This window comes from Chlorocebus sabaeus, chromosome 16 (assembly GCF_047675955.1).
Source record: "Chlorocebus sabaeus isolate Y175 chromosome 16, mChlSab1.0.hap1, whole genome shotgun sequence".
In the NCBI taxonomy this organism is placed as follows: domain Eukaryota; kingdom Metazoa; phylum Chordata; class Mammalia; order Primates; family Cercopithecidae; genus Chlorocebus; species Chlorocebus sabaeus.
Genome location: NC_132919.1, coordinates 7,601,427 through 7,628,349, shown reverse-complemented (window position 1 = coordinate 7,628,349; position 26,923 = coordinate 7,601,427). Strand labels below are relative to the sequence as shown.

Here is a 26,923-nt window from a genome sequence, read left to right as displayed (position 1 = left end):
AATTCGAAGAAGTTCTATCTCCTGAGAATCGAGAATCATTAATTAACATGGCCCTCCTGTTGGGAGGGCAGAGACCCTTCCAAAGCCTTCATACCCCAACACCCTCCCTTCCCCACCCACCATCTAATTGTGGCCACTTCTACCGACCTTCTGGATTCTCAGCAACTTGATGTTGTCAAAGCATTTTTTGAGGTGCGGCTGCACAGCCTCTGGGTTTCGAGACTGGCCCAGAATCTCCAGTAGGTCATCATTGGACAAGAAGTAGAAGCGGGGGAAAATATGTCGCTTGGTCTCTAAATACATATCCAGAGACTTCTGAATATCTTCCAGGATTGTGTTCATTTCTGTCAATGTGTCCAGGACGCCTGGGAAGAAGCGCGATGAATGCCATTTGATGGCCTTCTTTCCACTGCCCTGGGGGGATCTGGATGCCCCAACTCTGTGTTCTTTGCCAGCTCTTGAGCAGTGGGGCACAGACTGCCATGAAGGTTTCTGGATGCAGAGAAGTATCCCCAGACCCTCTATCATGCTCATCCCATTCTCTCCATTAATTCATGACTCACTATTCATTATGCACTATTGTACAGGTTACTGTTTATGCATTAATGATACATCATATATGACTTCATTAATACAGTAACTTCCCCTTATCCACAGTTTCACTTTCCATGGTTGCAACTACCTGCAGACAACTGTGGTCTGAAAATACTGAATGGAAAATTCCAGAAATAAACAATTCCTAGGTTTTAATTGCACACTGTTCTGAGTAGTGTGATGCAATCTCTCACCATCCTGCTCTGTCCCCCAGGATGTGAATGATCCCTCTGTCCAGCGTCTCCACACTGAAGAGGTTCCCTGCCTGTGAGTCATTTAGTAGCCCGCTCGGTTATCAGATCTACTGTTGTGACATCACAGCAGTGCCTGTGTTCAAGTGACTCTTGTTTCACTTAATAATGTAAGCAAAAGTGCAAGAGTAGTGATGCTGCCAATTCAGATACGCCAAAGAGAAGCCGTAAAGTGCTTCCATAAAGAGCTTCCTTCCTTTAAGTGAAAAGGTGAAAGTTTTCAACTGAGGTTGCTGAGATCTACAGTAAGAATGAATCTTCTGGCCGGGTGCAGTAGCTAACACCTGTCATTCCAATACTTTGGGAGGCCGAGGTGGGCGGATCACTCAAGATCAGGAGTTCAAGACCAGCCTGGCCACCATGGTGAAATCCCATCTCTACTAAAAATACAAAAATTAGCCGGGCGTGGTGGCAGATGCCTGTAAGCCAAGATACTCGGGAGGCTGAGGCAGGAGAATCGCTTAAACCCAGAAGGCGGAAGTTGCAGTGAGCTGAGATTGCGCCACCATACTCCAACCTGGGCGACAGAGCAAGACTCCATTTCAAAAAAAAAAAAAAAAGAATCTGAATCTTCTATCTGCGAAATTGTGACAAAGGAAAAAGAAATTCATGATAGTTTTGCTGTCACACCTCAAACTGCAAAAGTTACAGCCTCAGTGCATAACAAGTGCTTAGTTAAGATGGAAAGGGCATTGAATTTATGGGAGGCAGACACAAACAGAAACATGTTCTGATTGATGGCAATTGGGTTCAGGACAATCTGAGGTGTCAGGCATCTACTGGGGGGTCTTGGAACATATCCCCAGTGGGTAGCGGGGGACACTGTATAACACACCCACCAAAGAACTTGGGGGTCCATCTTCCTTCATTTCCCAAAGGCAAAAAAAGAAAAGAAGGGCTGGGGGAAGAACTTAGGGATCCACTGGCCAACCCAAGAGCTTCTGAAAAGTAGAGATTTCCCTTCATGTACACAATCTAGCAAGCTAAATCACTTTAGATACATGTCATGTGCACACAGTGAAAGAAATCTACAAGGACTGGGGTTACCAGTGTCCCTCATGTCACAGCAAAAAGAGTCCCAGAATAGGCGGCAGAAGACCCCCAATCAAACAGTAGTTCTTTCACTTACTGGCATGTCAATCCACCTCAGCAAGTTTTGACCTCTTTGTGTATAAAATGGCAATAAAATCCATCTCAAAAATCAACGTGAGGCCAGCCGTGGTGGTTCACGCCTGTAATCCCAGCAGTCTGGGAGGCCGAGACGGGTGGATCACTTGAGGTCAGAGAGCGAGACCAGCCTGACCAACATGGTGAAACCCCGTCTCTACTAAAAAAAAATACAAACGTAGCTGGGTGTGGCGGCACACGCCTATAATCCCAGCTACTTGGGAGACTGAGGCAGGAGAATTGCTTGAACTGGGAGGTGGAGGTTGTGGTGAGCTGAGATCGCGCCATTGCACTTCAGCCTGGGCAACAAGAGCGAAACTCCGTCTCAAAAAACAAACAAAAAACCAATGTCAGTACTAATTGAAATGTATTCACATCGGTAGCTTCTCAATAATGTTAGTTTCCTCCCAGCCTACAGCCCCATACCTCAGGTCTTGATTGATTTTCCCCTTGTCTTCCCAGTTTCTAGCTTTCTGAAGAAAGGAGGGACACTAGTGAGTGTGACTCAGAGGTAACCCTCATGCCTTCAAACACAGGGTCTACAGGCTGTTGGGTCCTTTGAGTGCAAACCTGAGTGACCCCCGGAGATCACAGGCAGACTCAGTAGCCATGGACAAGATGGATTTATTCTGTGCGTTCAACAAAGGGATCATTGTTTTTTTTGGCTTTGCTTATAAATTGTTCAGAAATATAATTCGGTCAATTATTTCAAATAGTATCAGTCGTTGTCATTCAACTTTGCATATCATAACTTTTCATGTTTACCTTTTATCAGAATAATTAAAGTTATTTTTTTTTTTTTTTTTTTTTTTTTTTGAGACGGAGTCTGGCTCTGTCGCCCAGGCTGGAGTGCAGTGGCCGGATCTCAGCTCACTGCAAGCTCCGCCTCCCGGGTTTACGCCATTCTCCTGCCTCAGCCTCCGGAGTAGCTGGGACTACAGGCGCCCGCCACCTCGCCCGGCTAGTTTTTTGTATTTTTAGTAGAGACGGGGTTTCACCGTGTTCGCCAGGATGGTCTCGATCTCCTGACCTCGTGATCCGCCCGTCTCGGCCTCCCAAAGTGCTGGGATTACAGGCTTGAGCCACCGCGCCCGGCAATTAAAGTTATTTTTATTGATGTGTATACTGAAGGCTCTTGGAAAAATGAAGCACTGTTAAGACTAGCCCTAGGTAAAATGAAGAGGTCCTCCGTACCCCCGCCAGAATTCTTCGCCACAGGATGCCCATTCTAGATGCCCATTGTCAAACCTGACTCCCTGATTCTCTACCCCAGTCTCCCCCAGTCAACCAGCCCTCACTATGTGTTCATCTTACCATGTGTTCATCCCTTTCTTCCCCATACCCTACCCCATCCCATGGTTGAAGGCTAGTTAATCTGCTAAACTAAAGTCAATGTAGGCTGGGCTCAGTGGCTCACACCTGTAATCCCAGCACTTTGGGAGGCTGAGAGAGATGGATCACCTGAGGTCAGGAATTCAAGACCAGCCTGGCCAACTTGGTGAAAGCCCAGCTCTACTGAAAATAAAAAAAATTAGCCAGAGGTGGTGGCACATGCTTGTATTCCCCAGCTACTTGGGAGGCTGATGCAGGAGAATCGTTTGAACCTGGGAGGTGGAGAGTGCAGTGAGCCCAGATCGCACCACTGCACTCCAGCCTGGGCGACGCACAAACCTCCGTCTCAAAAACAAATTTTTTTTAATAAATAAATAAACTCATCTGACTGATTCCATATCCCATGCTCTTAACCACTACATTATTATACTCCACGCAAATACTTGTTGAGTTTAATTTATGGAATTGTGATCTAATGCTTAGAAGAGGTGGTGAAGATGGGACATGTTATGAGAGCTGGGGGCATCAGTCTTTTTAATCAATGAAACATGCAACCATGACCAAGCAGAGTGACTGCCGAAGCTGTGTCAGGGCAGCAGCCCTGGAGCTCTGACCTGGGTAATGGGTGCTCCGGAGAGCATTGTTGTCCTTGTTCATCCTGTCCATGATGGCTTTCCAGTTGCTGTTGACCTGGTCAAATAAGGCCGATTCATTGGGCAGCTGCTTGCGGATGTCTTCTCCTAGGAAGATATTCTGAGGGGGCCAAAAATTGGGGTGAGAGGCCACTTCTTACACACTCTCCACCCTCTGCTCCCTGTTCCCAGATCGTGGGTGACAGTTGAGTAGAAGATACAGAGTGCCAGAAGTCAAAGGCCAAGATGCCCAAGTTCTACAAGGAAAGTTGGAAGTGGGGGGCCAGGTACTTGGGTCTAAGAAGAAAAATGGAAGAAAAATCTAGGAAGAAGAACAAAAATTTGTTAGGGAGGGAATCTAAGGTGAGAGGTAATAACTAAGAATCAGACAGCTGGGTCCTAGATGAAGAGTGACTTTAAAGGTAGGAGAATGAGGCTGATAACAGGGCAAAATCTAGGTCTTAAGCAAATGAAGGAGGAAAAGCAGGAAGCAGGAAAAGCTTGGGTGCTGAGTCCTGACCTCTAAGTACATCCACTGACGCTGCACTGTGAGAATCATCTCAATGACCTCCAAAATGAGGGAGAGGCAGCGTTCCCAGTGATCCACATCCTTCTCGAAGGCCTTGACAAAGCGAGATGCCTTCATGGTAGACAGAGCTACCTGGTTATCTTCCAGCGCCTGGAATATTTCTTCTGTACCTCTGGGACACAAGGGGTCAAAATCATAGTCCATCCCCACCTGCCCAACCTTGGCCCCACGCTGCAGCCCAGGTCACACAGCCCCCTCTTCTCCTGGAGCCCCAGCTCCCCCAACCTGAGCCGATGATGGCCTTTATCCTTGTAGGGTACTATGTCGAGCTGAGTCACATCCCAGGTCTTGGCAATGTTTTGTAAAGCCTGTGGAGAGAAATTGGGGGACACAGCAGTCAAGTATCTCTTCCCTAAGGGAACAGGAGCTGAGAGGCATCATCAGATGATGAACAGCTGGAAGCCTGTGCTCCAGGAGGTGCAGGAGGTGTGGGAGCATGGGAGAGGAGGGTCGTACCACTTCTATAGCCAGTTCTTTAGTTGCTGAAGCAGAGATCTCCCCAATTTTCTCCACGTGCTGATCCATCCCAAGCTCCACAATCTGCTCCAAGGTGAAGCTTTCAGATTTCTGATCAAACTCCCGCTGGATCTCATCCCTGACCTGGTCCCAGTGCCTGCAGCCAGGAACAGGAGAGTGTGAGGTCAAGAGCGTTACCATCACTCCCAGTGCTGTCTCCCACTGGGACACTGTGATTCTGCGTAGTTATTAATTCACGATTCAACTCATTTTGCTAATCAGGCTCGAAGATGCAATCTTAGGCACCATGGGGAATACGAAGATTGAGGTGAGACCCTCCAGGAGTGGATTATCTGGAGAGGGAGTTGAGGCAGGTGCGCCCACAAAACACACAAAGAATCACCGCAGGTTTACTCTAGATCTACACTGAGCAAAGGCCTTACATGAAACATCTCATATCATTCTCATGGCTACTCTTTAAATTAGGAATTATTATTATTCCATTTATGGATGAGAAAACTGAGGCTTAGAGAGGTTAAGTAATGTAAGCAAATAAAGTGGTTAGGTTATACATAACCGTATAACACTTAATGGTTTCGGCATTGCCAAAAACATTATACTGGAAGAAAGACAAAGAAGTAAAACTATTTTCTCTTAAATGGATAGATCATTATTAAAACACCATTTATAAAAATTACTTTATTTTTATAAATCTATCCCCAATGGCTCGAGATATATTCTCTACCATATGATAAATTCCGACAGATTAAAGGAGTTAAACCTGAGAAACACAAAGCATTAGAAGAAAGAATGAAGAAGATGTATTTGTAACTTTGGGATAGGAAAGGTCTTCCTAAACAAGGCACAAAGGCAAAAACCATACAGAAAGAAAGTTATACTTTTGGCTACCTCAAAATAAAATCTTTTGTATAACAAAAGACATAAGGCGGGCCGGGCAGAGTGGCTCACGCCTGTAATCCAAGCACTTTGGGAGGCGAAGGCGGGTGGACCACTTGAGGCCAGGAGTTCAAGACCATCTTGGCCAACATGGCAAAACTCCATCTCTACTAAAAATACAAAAATTAGCCGAGCATGGCGGCGGGTGCTTGTAAACCCAGTTACTCGGGAGGCTGAGGCACAAGAATTGCTTGAACCCGCGAGGCGAAGGTTACAGTGAGCCGAGATCACAGCGCTGCACCCCCGCCTGGGCAACAGAGTGAGACTCTGTCTACCTCCCAGAAAAAGAAAAAAAAAAAAGACATAAGGCTTAGTCATGATAGACAACTCCCTTTCAGACAGCGGGAGGCCCCAGGGCAGGGGGCAGAGAACAAGAGTCAGCAAGGCTGGATGACCTGAGACAGTGCAAGAAGCAGAGGACAGTGGCAGACTTGGTGTCTGTGCCACACGTTCACTGAGCACTATTCGCAACAGCCACGATGTGGAATCACCCTGAGTGTCCATCAAGCGATGAATGGAGGACGAAAATGTGGTGCATGTATACAGTGAAATATCTTCAGCCACAGGAAAGAAGAAAATCCTGTCATTTGCAACAACATGGAAGAACCTGGAGGACATTTTGCTAAGCGAAATAAGCCAGGCAAAGAAAGACAAACACCGCATGATCGCACTCATATGTCATATGTGAAGTCCGAACAGGTTGAACTCACAGAAGCAGAATCGAATGCTGGTTATCAGGGACTGGGGGTGGTAGGTAGAGAGTTGGGGAGGTGTTGGTCAAAGGACACAAAATTTCAGTTAGACAAGAGGGATGATCTCCTGTACATTGTGGCAACAATGGTTGATAACAATCTATTGTACACTTGAAAACCACTGAGAGTAGCTTTTCAGTATTCTCACTACAAAAAATAGGTATGTGAGGTAATGCATATGATAATTAGCTCAATTTAGCCATTCCGCAATGTGTACATATTTCAAAACATTATGCTGTACACCATAAGTGTATGCAATTTTCATGCGTCCATCAAAATTAAATGTTTGTTAAAAAGAGGAAAGAGAAAAAGACATACATTTGTGGACAAAGGGGGAGAGAGGGCTGTGAACACCGTGGAGAGGAGAATGGGAGGGACCAGGTGGTGGCACAGGCCAGCAGGGCAGAGTGGACACCCGGGAGCAGAGGGGCAGCCTCACCTCTCTCTAAGGGCAGGGTTCCGTAGGTCTGAGATGAGAGGCATGGTCCTCTTGAACTGCTCTATTTTTGAGCGAGTGGTTTCAATAATTTCCCAGTTTCGGTCCTGAGCAAAAGTTGGGGGCATCAGAAGACCCGACGACCTCCCTGGGAATAGACCCCGATCCTCCACTAGCTTCTCTTCCGCCTCCCCGCCCTGTTTCTCCCCACCTTATACTCTTTGGCTAATCTTGTGAGGCGACGAAACAGCCCGTGGGCCATGGTCTCCATGGTTTCGGTCTGCAGGGTCAGGAACCGGCCAGTCTTCCACTCATTCCAGTTCTCCTCCCAGTCTCGTGTGATCTCCCAGACTTGCTGGAGGGCATCGAGCTCCTACAGAGCAGAAAGGCGCATTGCATAAAGTGGCACCTGCCCTCCTCCTCCCCGACGGACGCCCAGGCCCTTCGCTGCTCTCGCTCTGTGACATTTTCCCTCTAGATAATACAGCGGCCTCCTCCGTCCATATAATTTCTCCACTCTGTCGCCTTAAGAGCTTATCAAGGAACAAGCACAGGAAAAGATCCTCAATGTCATGAGTCACTAGGAAAATGCAAATCAAAAGCTCAGTGAGATACCACTTCACACCCGCTAGGATGGCTAGAACCAAAAAAAAAAAAAAAAAAAAAAAGGTAAATAAGTGTTGGCATGGAGATATGGAGAAATAGGAAGCCTTGTACACTGCTAGTGGGAATGTGAAATGGTGCAGCTGCTGTGGAAAATGGCTTGGCAGCTCCTCAAAAAGTTAAACATAGAGTTTCCATATGATCTAGCGATTCCAGCCCTAGGCTCACACCCACAAGAATAGGGAACAGGTGTTCAGACAAATACAAGTCCACGCGTGTTCATGGCAGCACTACTCCCTTTAGCTAAAAGGTGGAAATAACCCAAATGTCCATCAACTGGTGAATCGTAAACAAAATGTGGTAAATTCATACAATATTCAAATATGAATATTCAGCCATTTTTAAAAGTACTGATCCATGCTACACCATGGATGAACCTTGAAGACATTATGCTAAGCGAAAGAAGCCAGATTAAAAAGGCCACGTATGATATGGTTCCATTTGTATGAAGTGTCCAGAATAGGCGAATCACACACCTGGAAAATAGGCTCATAAATGAATGGGGCAGGGGACGGGGGATGGATGTGACTGCTAAGGGGCAGAGTTTCCTGTAGGGTAATACAAATGTTTGGGAATTAGATGGAGGTGGTGTGAATCACTAAATGTCACTAATTGTTCACTTCAAAATGGTTAATTTTGGTGGGGCGCCGTGGCTCACACCTGTAATCCCAGCACTTTGGGAGGCTGAGGCAGGTGGATCACCTGAGGTCAGGAGTTCGAGACCAGCCTGGACAATATGGTAAAACCCCATCTCTATATTAAAAATACAAAAAGTAGCCAGGCATAGTGGTGGATGCTTGTAATCCCAGCTACTTGGGAGTCTGAGGCATGAGAATCGTTTGAACCCGGGCGACAGAGGTTACAGTGAGCCGAGATTGCGCAACCACACTCCAGCCTGGGCAAGAGAGCAAGACTCTGTCTCAAAAAAAAAAAAATTAATTAATTTTGTTATGTGAATTTTACCTCAACTGAAACAAAAGCTCCTCGTGAGCTCCTCTCCCGTCCCACTGACTTTGTGGGTGCTAAGGACCCATTATCCTGTCCCTGCCCCTTATCGACAGTGACCACAGGGTCCTCGCTCAGCACACCACCTTCTCCAGGTTCTGAAGGTCCTTAGAGGGTGGTTGCTCGATCTTGAAGATGCCCAGGTTGGCTCGGAGACTGTTTTCCTCTTCCCGCATGGCCATCAGCATGGCCCTCACTTGTGCAATTTGGTCTAGGGCAGACATGTGTCCCACGTTGCTGGTGAAAGGGCCTGTGGAGGATTCAGGATGAAGCTCAGCTTCCCGCTCACGTCTGGCAAGGACAGCCACGGCTCTCCTATCTCTTTGTGGGCAAATCTCACCTCTCTCCTCATGTGAGAGAGGGAAGGGAAGGAGAACAAGAGGGAACGCATTGAAAGAATGATGGTTAATCTTAGCAAAAACTCCTAAATGCGGCTTGAGAGTCAGGAACAGATGGAATACGGAAGTCGGGATAAGAAAAGTAGAAATGGGCCAGGCGCAGTGGCTCACGCCTGTAATCCCAGCACTTTGGGAGGCCGAGATGGGCGGATCACGAGGTCAGGAGATCGAGACCATCCTGACTAACACGGTGAAACCCCGTCTCTACTAAAAATACAAAAATTAGCCGGGCATGGTGGCGCACGCGCCTGTAGTCCCAGCTACTCGGGAGGCTGAGGCAGAAGAATCGCTTAAACCCAGGAGGTGGAGGTTGCAGTGAGCTGAGATCAAGCCACTGCACTCCAGACTGGCAACAGAGAGAGATTCCATCTCAAAAAAAAAAAAACAGAAAGAAAAAAGAAAAGTAGAAATGCTATGAGCTTCACCTGTGCCCAAAACGAGAGCCACTGAGTGTCCTCCTCCTTTCCTCCTGAGTGGAGGCTCTTCCCCACCCCAGCACCCACCCTCCACCTCTCCTCCCTGTTCTCCCTTCCCAGGACCTGGGCTTGGAAGATGGGGTCTCTAAACAAAGGCTAAAGAAGCGGGAGAGGTGTATCAAGGAGTACCTTTGAATTCGAAATCTTCCAGAAGCGTATGTGCTTTCTTCTTGAAGTCATCTGCCGAGTGGATCAGGCCTGTCTTGAATTTCTCCTTGTATTTCTTCAGCATTTGCTCACTGTCCAGCAGAGTTTGTTGGAAGATAACCCATTCCCCATTGAGACTGTCCAGCATCTCCAAGACCTGGGGGTGTCAGAGAGTGGCAGATGACCAGGAGCAGGAGGTCTGCCCTCTCATAAAGGCTTTTAAGGACTCTTTTCTGATCCTCCAGACCAGAGTCTGGGGATGAGTTTTGCACATGTGACAAGGCCTAAAAAAGTCAAAGTGTGAGTTGCTGGGCCTAAAAGAAACCATGGCCGGGTGTGGTGGCTCACGCCTGTGATCCCAGCACTTTGGGAGGCCAAGGTGGGAGGATCACTTGAGATGCCTGTAGTCCCAGCTACTCTGGAGGCTGAGGTGGATCACTTGAGCCCAGGAAGGTGAGGCTGCAGTGAGCCATGATTGCACTACTGCACTCCAGGCTGGGGAATGGTTGGAGGCCCTGTCTCAAAAAAAAAAAAAACAAAAGTCTCAAAGCTGTCTGTCTGAGAATGAGGGCAAAACCAAAAAAAAAAAAACAAAAAGTAAATGCAGTAAGTAAAACCAGCTGGGTGCAGTGGTTCACACCTGTAACCCCAGCACTTTGGGAGGCCAAGGTCAGCAGATTGCTTGAGTTCAGGAGTTTAAGACCATCCTCGGCAACAAAATGAGACCCTATCTCTACAAAAAAATACTAAAATCAGTCAGGTGTGGTGGCATGCACCTGTGGTCCCAGCTACTCGGGAGGCTGAAGTAGGAGAATCACTTGAGCCTGGGAGGCAGAGGCGGCAGTAGGCCGAGATCGTGCCACTGCTCTCCAGCCTGGGTGACAGAGCCAGACTCTGTTTAAAAAAAAAAAAAAGAAGAAGAGGGGGAAGAGAAGGAAGAAAAAGAAAAGAAAAAAAAGGAAAAAGAAATCCAGAAGCTAAGTAAAGGTATCGTTTGAGCTAGCTTTGGCTTTCAAATCTGGAGTCTCCTCCTCCTGTCACTTCTCTACTCTCCCTGAGGACAGCCAAGGGCCTCCCCTGCGATCTGCTGCCGATACGGGTTCCAGGTAGACCAAACACCACAGGAACTCACACTGTCCTCGACTGGCACCTCGTACTTTTCAAGAATGGCAAATTGCTCGTGTATGGGAGGGATCTGAGTCTCCAGGTTGGCCAAATCGTGCTGCAGGGTATCCATGAGCTGCAAGCTGACCCCCAGTTCCTCCAGCGTCTGGGGAGGGCGGCTGATTCTGAAGGTGGGCAAAGGGAGCTCTAATGAGTGGAAGGCCCAGGGCCTGTCCCTGGCCCCTTCCTGCAGGGCGCCCCAGCCCGCACTTCTCTGCATTCTCCTTCAGGTAGGTGTGCAGCTCCAGGAGACGCCCAGCAGCCATTTCCCTCAGCAGAGTCGTGAACTTGTTCTGCCACTCATTGCAGTGCTGCACCAGGGAGAACTTGAGGTGCGAACAGTCCAGCAGCACAAACTGGATGTTGGTGACGGTCTCCTCTTTCTGCACGTTATTAGCAACTTCTGTGTAGCTGCAAGAGCCCCGGATCCCAGCTAGAATGTCGTTTTCTTCACAGACATGCCCCCTGTCCCAGCACGGGCTCCAGGTCTCATTTCCTTCCACCCACATCTGGGCAGCAGTTCTAGAGAGTTCTTCTACTCCCAGGCATCCCTCATTCCAATCTGCCCCAGCCATGCAGCTGTGACTGTCATTTTCCCAGTCACTGGCTATAAGATAGCTGTCAAACTTCTTAGTCTGGCATTCAAAACGCTAGAGTGAGGCCGGGCGTGGTGGCTTACACCTGTAATCCCAGCACTTTGGGAGGCTGAGGCGGGTGAATCACAAGGTCAGGAGTTCAAGACCAGCCTAGCCAACATGGTGAAACCTTGTCTCTACTAAAAATACAAAAATTAACAGGGTGTGGTGGCGGGCGCCTGTAATCCCAGTTACTGGGGAGGCTGAGGCAGGAGAATCACTTGAACCCAGGAGGCGGAGGCTGCAGTGAGCCAAGATGGCGCCACTGCACTCCAGCCTGGGTGACAGGGTGAGACTCCATCTCAAAAAAAAAAAAAAGCTTTAGAGTGGCACAGATCTGGGTTGAGTTCACCCTGTGCTGCTTCCTAGTTCTATGACCTCAAGCAGGTTTTGTTTGTTTTTTTTAACTGTGAGCCTTGGTTTCCTCATCTGTAACACAGTGATAGTAACAGAGCCTGCCTCACACGGTGGTTGGGAGAATCCACGTGGCTGCTGCAGAGCCCCTTTGCGTTGTTCCTTTCCTGTGCCCACGCTGCAGATCTCACTCTGCAGGGTGAACGTGCTCACGGACTCACATCTTTAGGCCTTTGCTCATGCCATTTCCTCCATGTGGAATGCCTTCCCCACTGCCCATCTCTGCCTGTTGAAATCCTATGCAAAGTCCCTTCCTCCAGGAAGCCTTCCCTAAAATCCCCAGCTGGAAATCCTCTCTCCTTCCATTGAACTGCCCTGGCATGTTATATCCCTTCATCATAGTACTTACCACGGTGCAGCTGTGTAATAATACGGTACATGAGCCCACGGCTGCAGCCTACAAAGTGCTTTCATGTATCTTTAATCATTTCACAAGGTTCCAAGGTAGGTAGTGTAATTTCTGTTTCACAGAAAACTGAGGCCCAGAGAATCTAGAAAACCTGCCTAAAGTCACACAGCTAGTAAGTGGCACAGCTGCGATTCCAAGTCTTCTCGTGACACCACGGCCACCGCTCTTTCAGCTATACTTTTATCTTCCTTACCACTCTAGAGCCCTCAGGAGGAAAGAACTTGCTCATTTCTTTTCTTTTTTTTTTTTTTTCTTAAATCCTCATGGCCCATACAATGCATGTTTATGGAATATTTACAGAATGAATGAATGAATGAATGACCAGAGGCCCATAAAAAGATGTGAGTTAAGATCAGAAATTAAGGCCGGGCGCGGTGGCTCACGCCTGTAATCCCAGCACTTTGGGAGGCCGAGACGGGCAGATCACAAGGTCAGGAGATCGAGACCACGGTGAAACCCCGTCTCTACTAAAAATACAAAAAATATTAGCCGGGTGCGGTTCTGGGCGCCTGTAGTCCCAGCTACTCGGGAGGCTGAGCCAGGAGAATGGCAGGAACCCGGGATGCGGAGCTTGCAGTGAACCGAGATCGCGCCACTGCACTCCAGTCTGGGCGACAGAGCGAGACTCCGTCTCAAAAAAAAAAAAAAAAAAAAAAGATTAGAAATTAAGATCTTCTTCTAGGCCAGGCATGGTGGCTCATGTCTGTAATCCCAGCACTGAGGGAGGCTGAGGCGGGTGGATGACTTAAGGTCAGGAGTTTGAGACCAGCCTGGCCAACATGGTGAAACCCCGTCTGAACTAAAAATACAAAAATTAGCCAGGCATGGTGGTAGATGCCTGTAATCCCAGCTACTCGGGAGGCTGAGGCATGAGAATTGCTTGAACCTGGGAAGCAGACGTTGCACTGCACTCCAGCCTGGGTGAGAGAGTGAGACTCTGTCTCAAATAAAAGAAATTAAAAAAAAAAAAAAAAATTTCTTCCAGAGTGGGCAACATAGAATCTCTACAAAAAATTAAAAAAAAAAAAGAAAAGAAAAGAAAAGAAAATTATCCAAGCATAGTGGCATGTGCCTGTGGTCCCAGCTACTCGGGAGGGTTAGGCAGGAGGATCGCCTGAGCCCAGGAGGTCCAGGCCACAGTGAGCTATGATCACATCACTGCACTTCAGCCTGGGCAATGACGGAGCAAGACCCTGTCTCAAACAAAATAAAACAAACAAAAGAATCTTCCATTTAACTCTCATCTGCCTTCTTAGAACAAAAGGGCTCATTTCTTTCATCTTCCAGATCTCTGGAATTTCCTTTTTCCCACCAGGCCCTGCCATCCTCCCCTAGACAACTGCTTTTCATCTAAATCGTGTCCAGCTCTTCCTTGATCTCTACCCCTTGAGAAGCAAAGGTCCAGTGTCCTAGGTCTTGTTCTTTTCCTGTCGTTGAGGACACATGTCATCCTCAGCCCCACTACCCGCTTCCCAAGACTCTAGGCCCGGGCTCCTCCTCTAGTGCTGTGCCTCCTACAGACAGACTTTCAGTCCACCCTCACCACTCACCGGGCAATGTCGGCATCAAAAGAAGAGACAGGCGGGTTGAGGCGCTGGTAGCGACGAATGAAAGAGTCCTTGTTGATCTCCCAGATCTCCCGGTACATGTCCCAGGTCTTGAGGTAGTTCTGCAGCAGGCTCGCGTTGTTAGTCATGCCGCTGCTGATTTGGGTCTGGATCTTCTTGATGTCCTCATCTTGCTCTTCAAAGGATCCAGAAAAATGCTTCTCACTGACTTCCACCCCAACCCAAGTTCCGCCTGGGCCCTGCCCACTGCTCCAGACCTTCCACTCCAAAACCAGCTTCCCAAAGAAATACAGCTCAAACATGCACGTTAGAAGGTAAAGGAGTAGGCAGAAAGTAAAAATATGACTCTTAATGTCTCCTTCATAGGATCTGATGTCTTGCCTGTTGGTATCTAGGCCTCTTATAGCCTAGTCCCAGTCCCAGTCCCAAGCTTGTCTTTCGTCATCTCCCATCCCAAATCCCAAATCCCATGAGCATTGGTCACCTAATCTCAACCCCCATCCATGCCCCTGCTCCCTTCCCCAAACTGGCCCCCCTGCTATTTCTTTTTTTTAGATGGAGTCTCACTCTGTCACCCAGGTTGGAGTACAGTGGCATGATCTCAGCTCACTGCAACCTCCACCTCCTGGGTGATTCTTTGCCTTAGCCTCCAAACAGTTGGGATTATAGGCACCCGCCACCATGCATGGCTAGTTTTTGTATTTTTAGTTGAGATGGGGTTTTGTCATGTTGGCCAGGCTAGTCTCGAACTCCTGACCTCAAATGACCTGCCTGCCTCGGCCTCCCAAAGTGCTGGGATTACAGACATGAGCCACTGTGCCCAGCGGATCTGGTCCCTTGACTTGAGTTTTCCCCAGGTCATGGAGGTGACTGGCCCAGTACGTCTGGAAACAGCCCCGGTCTCTCCTCCTGGCCTGGCCCACTCGACAGCCTCTGAAACCCTGTGCCTTGTGCCCTCCCCGTTGCCCACTCACCTACAACTGTCTGAATGGGTTCACGATGTAACTTGCGCTTGGTGAGAATGTCAGGGAGGTGGCGGAAGACAGAGATGGTGGAAAAGAGGTGGTTGCCAATGTCATTGACCACACCTGCCAAAGTCTGCAGAGTGGGTGAGAATTCCACCTGTGAGGAACCCAGTGGAGAGGGAGAGATAAGCCTTAGGACTGGGAAGGTCACACACTTCAGCAGCAGGTCTGAAGGCCACAGGATAAAGTCAAGGCCAAGGACCAAGTTTAGGAATTAAGGGAAACTGACAAATAAGATGTAATGGTTTTGAGATTTTGGGGGCAAAGTGGTTCCTACCTGTGCCACACCTCCTTGCATATCATTCTTCAAAATGACAAGGACTTGGAAGAGTGGGTTTGGGCTGGTCTTTCCATCTCCGTTGATAGCCTTGGATAGTTCTAGCAGTGACCACTTCACATTCAGGCGCAGGGCATCCTCCATCATGCGGTCCAGCCGAATCGTGTACAGCATCCACTGCTGCTGAATCTGATGGGATGGAGGGAGGAAAAAGAGAACTTTTCAGGGAAGACAGTGCACATCCTGGGAAACGAGATTTCAACAGGGAAGGAAACAACTTGGTTTAATGGAAAGGCAGGACTCTGAGTCCTGGAGGAAGAGGTGTGAGGACTGAAGGTCGGCTGAGTCCAAGACTAGAGCACGATGTTTGAGAAGTACACACTGGTAAAAAGAAAAAAGGGTTGGGAGCAAGAGAATGGCCCGATGAAACTGGGGGACTGTGGTTTTTCCAACCACAACATCCTGGCCGCAGGAACCCTACCTCAGGACCATCATTCTTGAAGACCTCATAAGAGTTGGCCATGATGGTCACCACATTCTGGTGCAGGCTCATCAATTTCTGCTGTACGGCTGCCCGGTGCTCTCTTTGGTCCTCTTCAAATTCCAGGTCCCTGTATACCCGTTTGCCACTAATGCGTACCAGCAGCGTCTCTGACATCTCTTGGGCTCGCCAGCCAATGGTCAGAGTGGATGCCTTGAACTCATTCACAATCATCTGCACCTAGAGTCAGGCCCCACCATGGGGGAGTTTCAGCTTCGGAAGAGACCATCTGGACCTCATTCTACCCTCCCACTTGTTCTCCAGCTAGACTGGATGACACACAAAAAAGTCCTTCCCAAAGCAAACTTAATTATTTTTACACTACCCACAGGTTTCCCAATCTTTATGCAACACTCGGGTATAAATGACCCATCAGTCTTGCAGACCTTTAGGGTCTAAGGACCATGGCCCACCTTGCTGGCATGTATACGGCACTCCGTGATGAAGAAGGCACTGGCCCCCTTCAAGGCCCAGTGCAGTTTCTTGAGTCCCGGGTGGATCTTCTTATCCAGGAACCGAATACGCTCTTTGAAAAGGGCCTGCTCATCTGGGGACAGCATGGCAATAATCCTGTGCGTAAGAGAGGCCTGGTAGCCAGAGGGAACAAGCCCTGAAGATCTTTCCTCCACATCAGGAAATGGTGGAGAAATCTGAATGTTTCTAGACCACTAGTCTAGATCCTAGATCCCAGATCCTAGACTAGTACTTCCAAAAGAACTTTTTGCAATGATGGAAGTGTTCTCTTAGGTTGGTGCAAAAGTGATTGTCATCTAAGTAATGGCAACAACTGCAATGACTTTGCACCAACCTAATACAATGTGTGCTGTCCGATATGGCACCCACTCATCGCATATGGCTATGGAGCATTTGAAATGTGACCTGTACCAATGAGTAATCAAAATTTTAAGTTTATTTACTTAATTTACACAGAAATAGCCACATGCAGCTAGAGGCCACCATGTTGGACACTGCAGTTCCAGACACTCAAACAAGACTGCTGGTTGCACCTCCTTGGACTTTAACTGGGCTGAGAAAGTTTCCTGCTATGGTCTGTATATTTGTGTCCCCACCAAATTTGTATGTTAAAATCCCCACTCCCACAGTGATGGTGTTAGGACCTCTGGGAGGTGATTAGGTCATGAGGGTAGAGCCCTCATGAATGGAATTAGTGCCCTCATAAAAGAGGCCTAAGAGCGCTCCCTTGTCTCTTTCTACTATGTGAGGACACAGCAAGAAGACAGCCACCTATGAACCAGGACGCAGGCCCTCACCAGACACCAAATCTGCTGGCACCTTGCTCTTGGACTCACCAACCCCCAAAAGTGTGAGAAACAAATGTTTGTTGTTTATAAGTCACCTGGTCTATGGCATTTTGTTATAGAAGCCCAAACAGACTAAGACAGTACCTAACCCAGAACAAAGCCTCACTCCAGAGAGAATACCAAGGCAGTCCAGAAACTGAGGCAGGGATGGGGACAGCAGGCCTTAGTTCAATGACTCATGTTATTCTGTGCACATAATCCTAATACCAGCCCGTTTCATTCCTAGAGAAGTGGCCCAGAGCTATGATATATGTGGTCCAAGTGCCCTATGGGTAGGAGGGGACCTGGTTGGCTTTATGTTCCACCCTGCAGCTAGAAGATAAAACTACAAGGGGTAGGAATAATGGTAGAGCCATAAGAGTGGGAGACCGTTTTTTTGTTTTTTTTGTTTTTTTGTTTTTTTTTTTGAGAGGAAAAAAATGTAGAGGACAGAAATTGCAGAAAATGGACAACATCACAGGGCAGATAAGAGAAAAAGGAGGAATCAAATAGCATCTGTTTGAGGGCTGCAGTGAGGACTGGAGCTCTACCTGTTGTAGTCTCTAGCAACAAGTAGCAGATTTTCACGCAGAATGCGCAGGTCCTCGGCTCGCTCGGCTACGTTCACCACGTAATGGGGCGTCTCAAACAGCAGCCGCTCCCAGTAGTCAATTTCCACAAAGAGAATCAGAAGGAACCTTTGAGAGAGAGAAGCCATGCAGTGAGGGGAATGCACAAGGGGATAAACTAGAGGAACAACCGAGCAAGCGGGAGAGGCTGGGACACACGGAAATGCCGAGATAAGAAATGAAGCAGAGGCCTGGTGTGGTAGCTCACGCCTGTAATCCCAGCAGTTTGTGGGGCCGAGGCAGGCGGATTACTCAAGCTCAGGAGTTTGAGACCAGCCTGGCCAACACGGTGGAATCCCGTCTCTACAAAAAATATAAAAATTGGCTGGGCGCGGTGGCTCAAGCCTGTAATCCCAGCACTTTGGGAGGCCGAGACGGGAGGATCACGAGGTCAGGAGATCGAGACCATCCTGGCTAACACGGTGAAACCCTGTCTCTACTAAAAAATACAAAAAACTAGCCGGGTGAGGTGGCGGGCGCCTGTAGTCCCAGCCACTCAGGAGGCTGAGGCAGGAGAATGGCGTAAATCCGGGAGGCGGAGCTTGCAGTGAGCTGAGATCCGGCCACTGCACTCCAGCCTGGGCGACAGAGCCAGACTCCGTCTCAAAAAAAAAAAAAAAAATATATATATATATATATATATATATATATATATAAATTGGCCAGGCGCGGTGGCTCACGCCTGTAATCCCAGCACTTTGGGAGGCCGAGGCAGGCGGATCACAAGGTCAGGAGATCGAGACCACAGTGAAACCCTGTCTCTACTAAAAATACAAAAAATTAGCCAGGCACGGTAGCAGGCGCCTGTAGTCCCAGCTACTCAGGAGGCTGAGGCAGGAGAATCGCTTGAACCTGGGAGGTGGAGGCTGCAGTGAGCTGAGATGGCGCCACTGCACTCCAGCCTGGGCGACCTGGGTAACAGAGACACTGTCTCAAAAAAAAAAAAAAAAAAAAAAAGAGATACCAGGAAATTTTAAACTGCATTTGAGCCTTCCTCTTAAGTGTTCTTTGCCACCTCATAACCAGTGGTCTCTTCTTTCCTATTCCAGCTGCCGCTCCCATGCCGCACCCTGAAGCTTGCTGTTCACAACTGCTCTGAGACAGCCCACTCAGACCTCCTGCTCCCGGGGCCCAGCTTCCTCCCCTGCATCCCAGCACTGGTCCTCAAGTTCTCCCAGCCTACTTATTTTTCAGGCCACTGACCCCTGGCCCTTCTTCCTGTTAACTCCCACCCTACTTCACTTCCTCCTCCACAGACCTTGCTATCCTTTATTTTAACCACTCTCTTGCCAATCCTCACTCACTTTGTCTCATTCTTTAGTCTAAACCTCCTGACAAAACGCCAGTGCTGGCTAAATCCGACTGTCCTCCCCTCAAGCTCCTGTGGGAAAGGCTGGAGAAGGTCACATGACCACACAGCTTGGCACCACTATGATTCACGGTTGCCTGTCCCACGTGGGTTCTCCAGGCTTTTGTATTTTTGGTAGAGATGGGGTTTCTCCATGTTCATCAGGCTGGTCTCGAACTCCTGACCTCAGGTGATCCGCCCACCGTGGCCTCCCAAAGTGCTGGGATTACAGGCATGAGCCACCACGCCCGGCATGCCTGTAGGTTTTAACATCGTGGTGGACTATACCCCACGCACTTTTTTCCCTGGCTTCTGGACCACGGTCCTCTTTTCTACCCTTCCTTTCAGTAGGAGTATCCTCCTCTCTCCAGCACCCCATGTAAATATCATTCAGCTAGGCGCTGGGGACACAGTAAAGAATCTGCTTTCCTTGCGGCTCCCTTCAATGTGGACTCCCCGAGGTTCTTCACATCCAGCACACTCCCCCTTGGTCATCTCCTCCACTCCCACGGCTTCGGCTGCCTTCCAAAAGCTGATGATCCCCAAACCTGCATGGCTAACCTGGGCTCCAGGCTTGGTTGTGCAACTGTCTACTAGATAGCTCTGCCCTGCTTGCTCATCCACAAGCACTTCAAACTCAGTGTGTCTAGAAACAAGCACATCATCTTCTCTAAACTTGGAGCTCCTGTCTCAGGGAAGGGCACCATCCCACCGCCTGCACCAGAAGCATGCATCCTTCCTTGGCCTCACTTTCCGACATCCAACCTCCTTCTGTTTTCAATATGCTAAAGCAAAGTTCAGAAATTCAGACACCTACCTCCAAGGCAAGTGGCTCAAGTGTGATGATAAATGGCAACTGACACTTGGCCTTAAAGTTGAGCTGAAGAGGGCATATGCTCCCCCTAAAAAAGCCACACTCCACGCTCCAGGCAGTTGTTGCCATCTGAAAATGTGGGCCCAGTGTGGCTGCATTTTCTGATTTTTCAAGAGAGGTCAGAAATTGGTTTTTCATGTAAAATCTCCTGAATTTTAAGTGCTAAAAACAATTCACCTGAAAAATAATTATTCAGTGGGCAGGGGGGAGAGGCTTCAGGACTTCTGGCAATCCTTGACTTGGCATTTTGTATTATTTTATAATGGTTCATTAGTTAAACTGAACACACAAATTTTTTTTTTTTTTTTTTTTTTTTGAGACAGAGTCTCGCTCTGTTGCCCAGGCTGGAGTGCAGTGGTGTGATCTTGGCTCATTGCAAGCTCTGCCTCCCGGGTTCACACCATTCTCCTGCTTCAGCCTCCTGAGTAGCTGGGACTACAGGTGCCCGCCACCACGCCCAGCTAATTTTTTGCATTTTTAGTAAAGATGGGGTTTCACCGTGTTAGCCAGGACAGTCTCGATCTCTTGACCTCATGATCCGCCTGCCTCAGCCTCCCAAAGTGCTGGGATTACAGGCATGAACCACCATGCCCGGCCTGAACATACAAGTTTTAAGTATATCTCTGTGTATGACATGTTTCATAATAAAAATGTTTTTAAAGGAAAAAAGATTTTAAACATATTTGTAAAAGTTGCTGGGTACAAAATTAATTTATAAAAATCAAAGTTCTCAATATAAAAACTGTAACTAGTTAGTTAGATACTATCACCAAGAAAAAGAGGCAATAACAATTAAAACAACAAAAATAAAATACCAAAAATTAATCAGAAATTGTGTGTGTGTGTGTGTGTGTGTGTGTGTGTGTGTGTGTGTAAAATGACTTAGGGGGAAAAGGCAGGACTTAAATAAATTGAAAGAAAAAACACTGTTGGCCAGCCACGGTGGTTCACACCTGTAGTTTCAGCTACTTGGGGGGCTGAGGCAGAAGAGGATCAATGAGCCTGGGAGGTTCTAGTTGCAGTGAGCTGAGATCGTGTCACTGCACTCCAGCTTGCATGACAGAACAAGACTCAGTCTCAAAACACACACACACACACAACATAACTATTCTTGGAAAGACTCAAAATCATAAACATATTCTTCTAAAGTTAACCTATAAATTTAACCAAATCTCTATTCCAGTAAAAATAGGAATGAGACTATTTTTGGAACTAAACAAATTGATTCTAAAATTCTTATGGGAAATAAATATTAAATATAGCCAGGAAAACTCTGAAGAAAGAAGAGTAATGAGGACAATAATTAAAACAGTTTGGTTCTTGCACATGAATAGACAGATACCAGAATAGTGAATCCCAAAATAGACACAAATATACTGGGGAATTCGTTACTATAAAGACAGCAGTTCACTAAATGAGATTGGGTCAACTCTAAATGAGATGGCTCTAGCCATCTGGAAAAAACAAACAATGAAATACAAAACCCAGTTTGAATCTGCACCTCTTTCTCTACACCAAAATCAATTTCAAATGGATCAAACATCTAAATGTAGAGAATAAAATCATAAAATACCAGAAGAAAATATGCAATATTTTTGAAAATTTAAAAAAAAAAATCTTGGCCTGGTGTGGCGGCTCATGCCTGTAATTTCAGCACTTTAGCAGGCCTACGTGGGTGGATCATTTCAGGTCAGGAGTTCGAGACCAGCCTGGCCAACAAGGTGAGACCCCCATCTCTAAGAAAAATACAAAAATTAGCTGAGTGTGGTGACGTGAGCCTGTAATCCCAGGTACTCGGGAGGCTGAGGCAGGAGAATCGCTTGAACCTGGGAGGTGGAGGCAGAGGCAGTAAGCTAAGATCACACCATTGCACTCCATCCTGGGTGACAGAGTGAGACAGATTACGTCTCAAAAAAAAAAAAAAAAACTTGAAGAAAAATCATTTGAGGGCACGGTGGCTCATGCCTGTAATCTCAGCACTTTGGGAGGCCAAGGTCAGCAAATCACTTGAGATCAGGAGTTTGAGACCAGCCTGGCCAACCTAAAACTACAAAAATTAGCCGGGCGTGGTGGTGCACGCCTATAGTCCCAGCTATTCAGGAGGCTGAGGCAGGAGAATTGCTTGAACCTGTGAGGCAGAGGTCGCAGTGAGCTGAGATCACGCCATTGCACTCCAGCCTGGGTGACAGAGCGAGACGCCATCTCAAAAAAAACACAAAAAAGGCCAGGCATGGTGGCTCACACCTGTAATCCCAGCACTTTGGCAGGCTGAGGTGCGTGGATCACCTGAGGTCAGGAGTTCGAGACCGCCCTGACGAACATGGAGAAACCCCATCTCTACTAAAATTGCAAAATTAGTCAGGCATGGTGGCGCATGCCTGTAGTCACAGCTACTCGGGAGGCTGAGGCAAGAGAATCGGTTGAACCCGGGAGGCGAAGGTTGCGGTGAGCCAAGATCACGCCATTGCACTCCAGCCTGGGCAACAAGAGAGAAACTCCGTCTCAAAAAAAAGCCAAAAACAAAAAAACAAAAACAGAAAAAGAAAAACACACACACCAAAAAAAAACAAAAACAAAAACAGAAAAAGAAAAACACAAACATACCGAAAAAAAAAAAAAAAAGGCTGGGCACATTGGCTCACGCCTGTAATCCTAGCACTTTGGGAGTCTGAGGTGGGCAGATTACTTGAGGTCAGGAGTTCGAGACCAGCCTGGCCAACATGATGAAACCCCGTCTCTACTAAAAGTACAAAAATTAGCCAGAAATCACTTGAACCTGGGACGCAGAGGTTGCAGCCAGCCAAGATGGTGCCACTGTACTCCAGCCTGGGCAACAGGGCCAGACTCCACCTCAAAAAAACAAAACAAAACAAAAAAACTTGATTTTTTTTCATCTGCAGGGTTTTTAAAATAAAATTGCACTTTTTAATCACAAAGGATAAAAGTTCCCGTTACCTGAAGATATGCTCAAGAAACTCCGCATTCTAAATATTGCTGAAATGTTATTTGGAAGTAATATTGAGGTGAAAATTCTGGAATGTTTTTAGTCTTTTCTACAGGCAAGCATGGAATTAACAATATTGGAGATAATAACACATTTCAAACTTCGCAAAGGATCGTGTTTTTACCATCTTTACTGGAGAAGAATCTTCCAAGAATGAAATGATTTTCACAAAGAAGTAATACAGGCTTTAAGAGATTGTGGAAGAAGAAAGGCTGTTTTTTCAAATCTTGAAGATCTCCACTAACGTATGTGGTATTTTTAAAACTGCTAAAATTTCTTCAAAATGAGTAAGCCTCCCGAAAGTATAAATGAGCAATGGATCACCAGACATTTAAGGAAAGCCTTCAAAAGTAAGAGAGGCCAAAGCCAAAGACAATTACTAGGAATCAGCTAGAATTCCAACCCAGCCAAATGTCCAGCAAGTAGAGGGCAGGAAAACTGTTGCCAATTAGGCAAAAAGTCAAAACATTTAACTCCCATGCACCATTTCTTAGGAAACTACTAATGGATACACACCAACAAAACAAAGACATAAACCAAGAAAGAGGAAGACAAAGGAAATAGGAAATCAAACAAGGAAAGAGGCTGAGGGAAGTCCCAGGGTAACTGCTTTGTAACAGGCCTTGAAAACAACACCAGCTGGACGGAAGCAGGAGGACAGGGGAAAAACAGATCTAAGAAAAACATTGAAACCACTACCCGGCATGTTAGATTGTGAGGAAAAACATCACTCAAAGGGGTTTTATTGGTTGGTTTGGAAGACTTAGTGATAGCGAATACTGTGCTAACAAAAATAATGAGGTGGCCGGGCACAGTGGCTCACACCTGTAATCCCAGCACTTTGGGAGGCTGAGGTGGGTGGATCACCTGAGGTCGGAGTTCGAGACCAGCCTGGCCAACATGGTGAAACCCTGTCTATATAAAAAACACAAAAAATTATCCAGGCATGGTGGCGGGCACCTGTAATCCCAACTACTCAGGAGGCTGAGGCAGGAGAATCACTTGAACCTGGGAAGCAGAGGTTGTGGTGAGCCAAGATCATGCCACTGCACTCCAGCCTGGGCGACAAGAGTGAAATTCCATCTCAAATAATAATAGTAATAATGATAGTAATGAGGTAATTTTTTTTTTTTTTTTTGAGATGGAGTCTCGCTCTGTCGCCCAGGCTGCAGTGCAATGGTGTGATCTCGGCTCACTGCAACCTCTGCCTCCCGGGTTCAAGCGAGATTCTCCTGCCTCAGCCTCCCAAATAGCTGGGATTACAGCCGCCCACCACCATGTCCAGCTATTTTTTGTATTTTTAGTAGAGACAGGGTTTCACCATGTTGGCCAGGCTGGTCTTGAACTCCTGACCTCGTGATCTGCCCACCTCAGCCTCCCAAAGTGCTGGGATTACAGGCATAAGCCGCCACGCCCAGCCTAATAATGAAGTAATTTTAAATTCCAAATAGAGCAAAACATCGTACAAGCAAAGAACTATGACAACGTAAAATTACTCAACTCAGCAGTAAACAATCCTAACAGAGTCGTAATAAGATAAGCCCTAAGCATCAATGTAACAAAAAGTTGTGTTATAATGATATGGGGAGAATGGAAGCGTGTGAATAGAATAGATACGGAAACATTTCTAGTAGCATAAACATATTATCATGTCCTTCCAACTGGATGTCTTAGATTTGTCACTGTTGATAAACATCTGGGCAAGCCTACTTGGGCGTGTATGCTGGCCAACATTGCACCAAAATAAACTCTTCATTCTCTCATCTTGGCAAGATTTTCTTTTTTTCTTTCTTCCTTTTTTTTTTTTTTTTTTTTTTTTTTGAGATGGAGTTTCGCTCTTGTTGCCCAGGCTGGAGTGCAATGGCACAATCTCGGCTCCCACCGCAATCTCTGCCTCCCAGGTTCAAGCAATTCTCTTGTCTCAGCCTCCTGAGTAGCTGGGATTACAGACGCTCACCACCACGCCCGGCTAATTTTGTATTTTTAGTAGACACAGGGTTTTTCCAGGTCGGTCAGGCTGGTCTCAAACTTCTGACCTCAGGTGATCCGCCCGCCTTGATCTCCCGAAGTGCTGGGATTACAGGTGTGAACCACAGCACCCGGCCTTGGCAAGATTTTCAAGGTAACTTTAAGGCAAATTATCCAAGTTTAATATGTCAGTCAACAGGATGAATTCGGACAATACCTTCCTGATGCTGAGCTGAAAATCCTGAGAGACCCTTTGAATGATGTTCAGTCTTTAACAGAAGTTTGTCAAGAAATTTCCAGAATGCAAATTTTATTTTATTGACAAATATCAGTTTTTCTTAAAAAAAAAAAAAAATTGTTTGGCAGGGTTGGGCAAGGTAGCTTAGGCCTGTAATCCCAACACTTTGGGAGGCTGAGGCGGGTGGATGGCTTGAACTCAGGAGTTTGACACCAGCCTGGGCAACATGGCAAAAACCCATCTCTACCAAAAATAGAAAAAATTAGCCAGGCATGGTGGCAGGTGCCTGTGTTCCCAGTACTCAGGAAGCTGAGGTGGGAGGGTTGCTTGAGCCCGGGAGGCGGGGGCCACGGTGAGCCAAGATTGTACCAATGCACTCCAGGCTGGGTAACAGAGTAAGACCTTGTCTCAAAAATAAAAATAAATAAAAATCTGTCTGGGGGATGACTTTTTAAAAATATTATATAATTTATCTCCAAACAAGTGGTCAGGCAGTAGAGGTAGAAAGGAAAGCCGGCGGAATTGAGTGCTTAAGAGCCCACAGCGGGCTGACCCGGGGGAGAAGGCACTCTATGACCGGGGGGAAGAAAGAGAGAAGCTCTGGGAACAAAAAACAGACCTCAGTATCTCATCTCCTGCTCTCAGGAAATTCTACTCTGCTCTACACAGGGTGATAACACAGCTTCTTCAGCCAGGGTGTGGATGACATCTGGAATATGTTTGTGTTAAGTGCAATCTGTGAAGCTGTTCTGGCCGTAAAACGTGATAAAAGCCGATTTGGACTTCAGAGTTCAAATATTTGGGATATAGGTGGGATAGCAAAACCCCTTGTGGGATTAAATAAGTGCTATTAGGGACTGGAAGGCTCCAGGACTAAGAGAGCCAGGTAATTCCGAGGAACATCAGACCATTTGAACTGTCTGCTTATTTCAAGATCTTAACTGGAGCTTGAACACAAAGAGCAAATCTGATCAAGTTATCTTCACCTCCTTGAAGTGTTAATAAGTTTTGGAAGCTGCAACTGACTTGGATTTCTTTACTGGTGATGAGCCCAGACTTTCAAAATCCTTCACTGTGATCATGTTCTTTCCCTTCCATTATTTACTGGATTGAGGCAGTTTTATCTTAAAACCACAAAAATGTAAAGTATCCTATAACATCTCCCTGGAAAACAATCCCCAAAGGACAGGAACAGGTACCTCTTCTATCTCAAAGATGTGTTTAGCCATTATTTGGGTTTCAGATAAACCCAGGCCATAAATATTTGGCCCAGAGTTGCCTTGATAAGCTCTACTATCAAGATTATGCAAAAGGTATTCCAGACAAGAGATGATAATAGCAGACAGAGAAGTTGTCTCCTGTTTATCCTAACTAGATGGACACCGTGCTCAAATTTCAGTAAACAAAGCGATACAGAGGGAAAGGAACCAAGTGCGGGAAGCGCAGTTGAAATCCATGAGCACCAAATAGTCAAGAACCTTACAGAAATTGTACAATTTACAAGGCCATCAATAGTAGACTGGTTCATTAAATTACAGTACAGCCCATACTATGAAATACGGTAAGCCAGGAAAAAGAATTAAGTAATTCTATACATACAGAATGAAAGATCCCCACATAAATTGTTAACCTCAAAAAAAAAAAGCAAATTGGGAGGCCAAGATGGGAGGATC

At 46.9% G+C, this 26,923-nt stretch overlaps 1 protein-coding gene across 1 annotated transcript in view; it reads right to left on the bottom strand.

The window, feature by feature from the left end:
• DNAH2 (dynein axonemal heavy chain 2) overlaps window positions 1–26,923 on the bottom strand; it is a 121,963-nt gene that overhangs the window by 61,221 nt on the left and 33,819 nt on the right. Inside the window, exons 15-31 of the mRNA XM_037987835.2 lie at window positions 17,741–17,887; window positions 16,302–16,458; window positions 15,829–16,068; window positions 15,348–15,536; window positions 15,020–15,167; window positions 14,028–14,220; window positions 11,230–11,430; window positions 10,988–11,144; window positions 9,838–10,012; window positions 8,921–9,084; window positions 7,378–7,539; window positions 7,170–7,273; window positions 5,022–5,178; window positions 4,791–4,873; window positions 4,497–4,677; window positions 3,959–4,097; window positions 148–365 (exon numbers count right to left, since the gene is read on the bottom strand). Coding sequence (XP_037843763.1) covers window positions 148–365; window positions 3,959–4,097; window positions 4,497–4,677; window positions 4,791–4,873; window positions 5,022–5,178; window positions 7,170–7,273; window positions 7,378–7,539; window positions 8,921–9,084; window positions 9,838–10,012; window positions 10,988–11,144; window positions 11,230–11,430; window positions 14,028–14,220; window positions 15,020–15,167; window positions 15,348–15,536; window positions 15,829–16,068; window positions 16,302–16,458; window positions 17,741–17,887 — 2,815 coding nt within the window. The remainder of the gene's footprint in view (window positions 1–147; window positions 366–3,958; window positions 4,098–4,496; window positions 4,678–4,790; window positions 4,874–5,021; window positions 5,179–7,169; window positions 7,274–7,377; window positions 7,540–8,920; window positions 9,085–9,837; window positions 10,013–10,987; window positions 11,145–11,229; window positions 11,431–14,027; window positions 14,221–15,019; window positions 15,168–15,347; window positions 15,537–15,828; window positions 16,069–16,301; window positions 16,459–17,740; window positions 17,888–26,923) is intronic.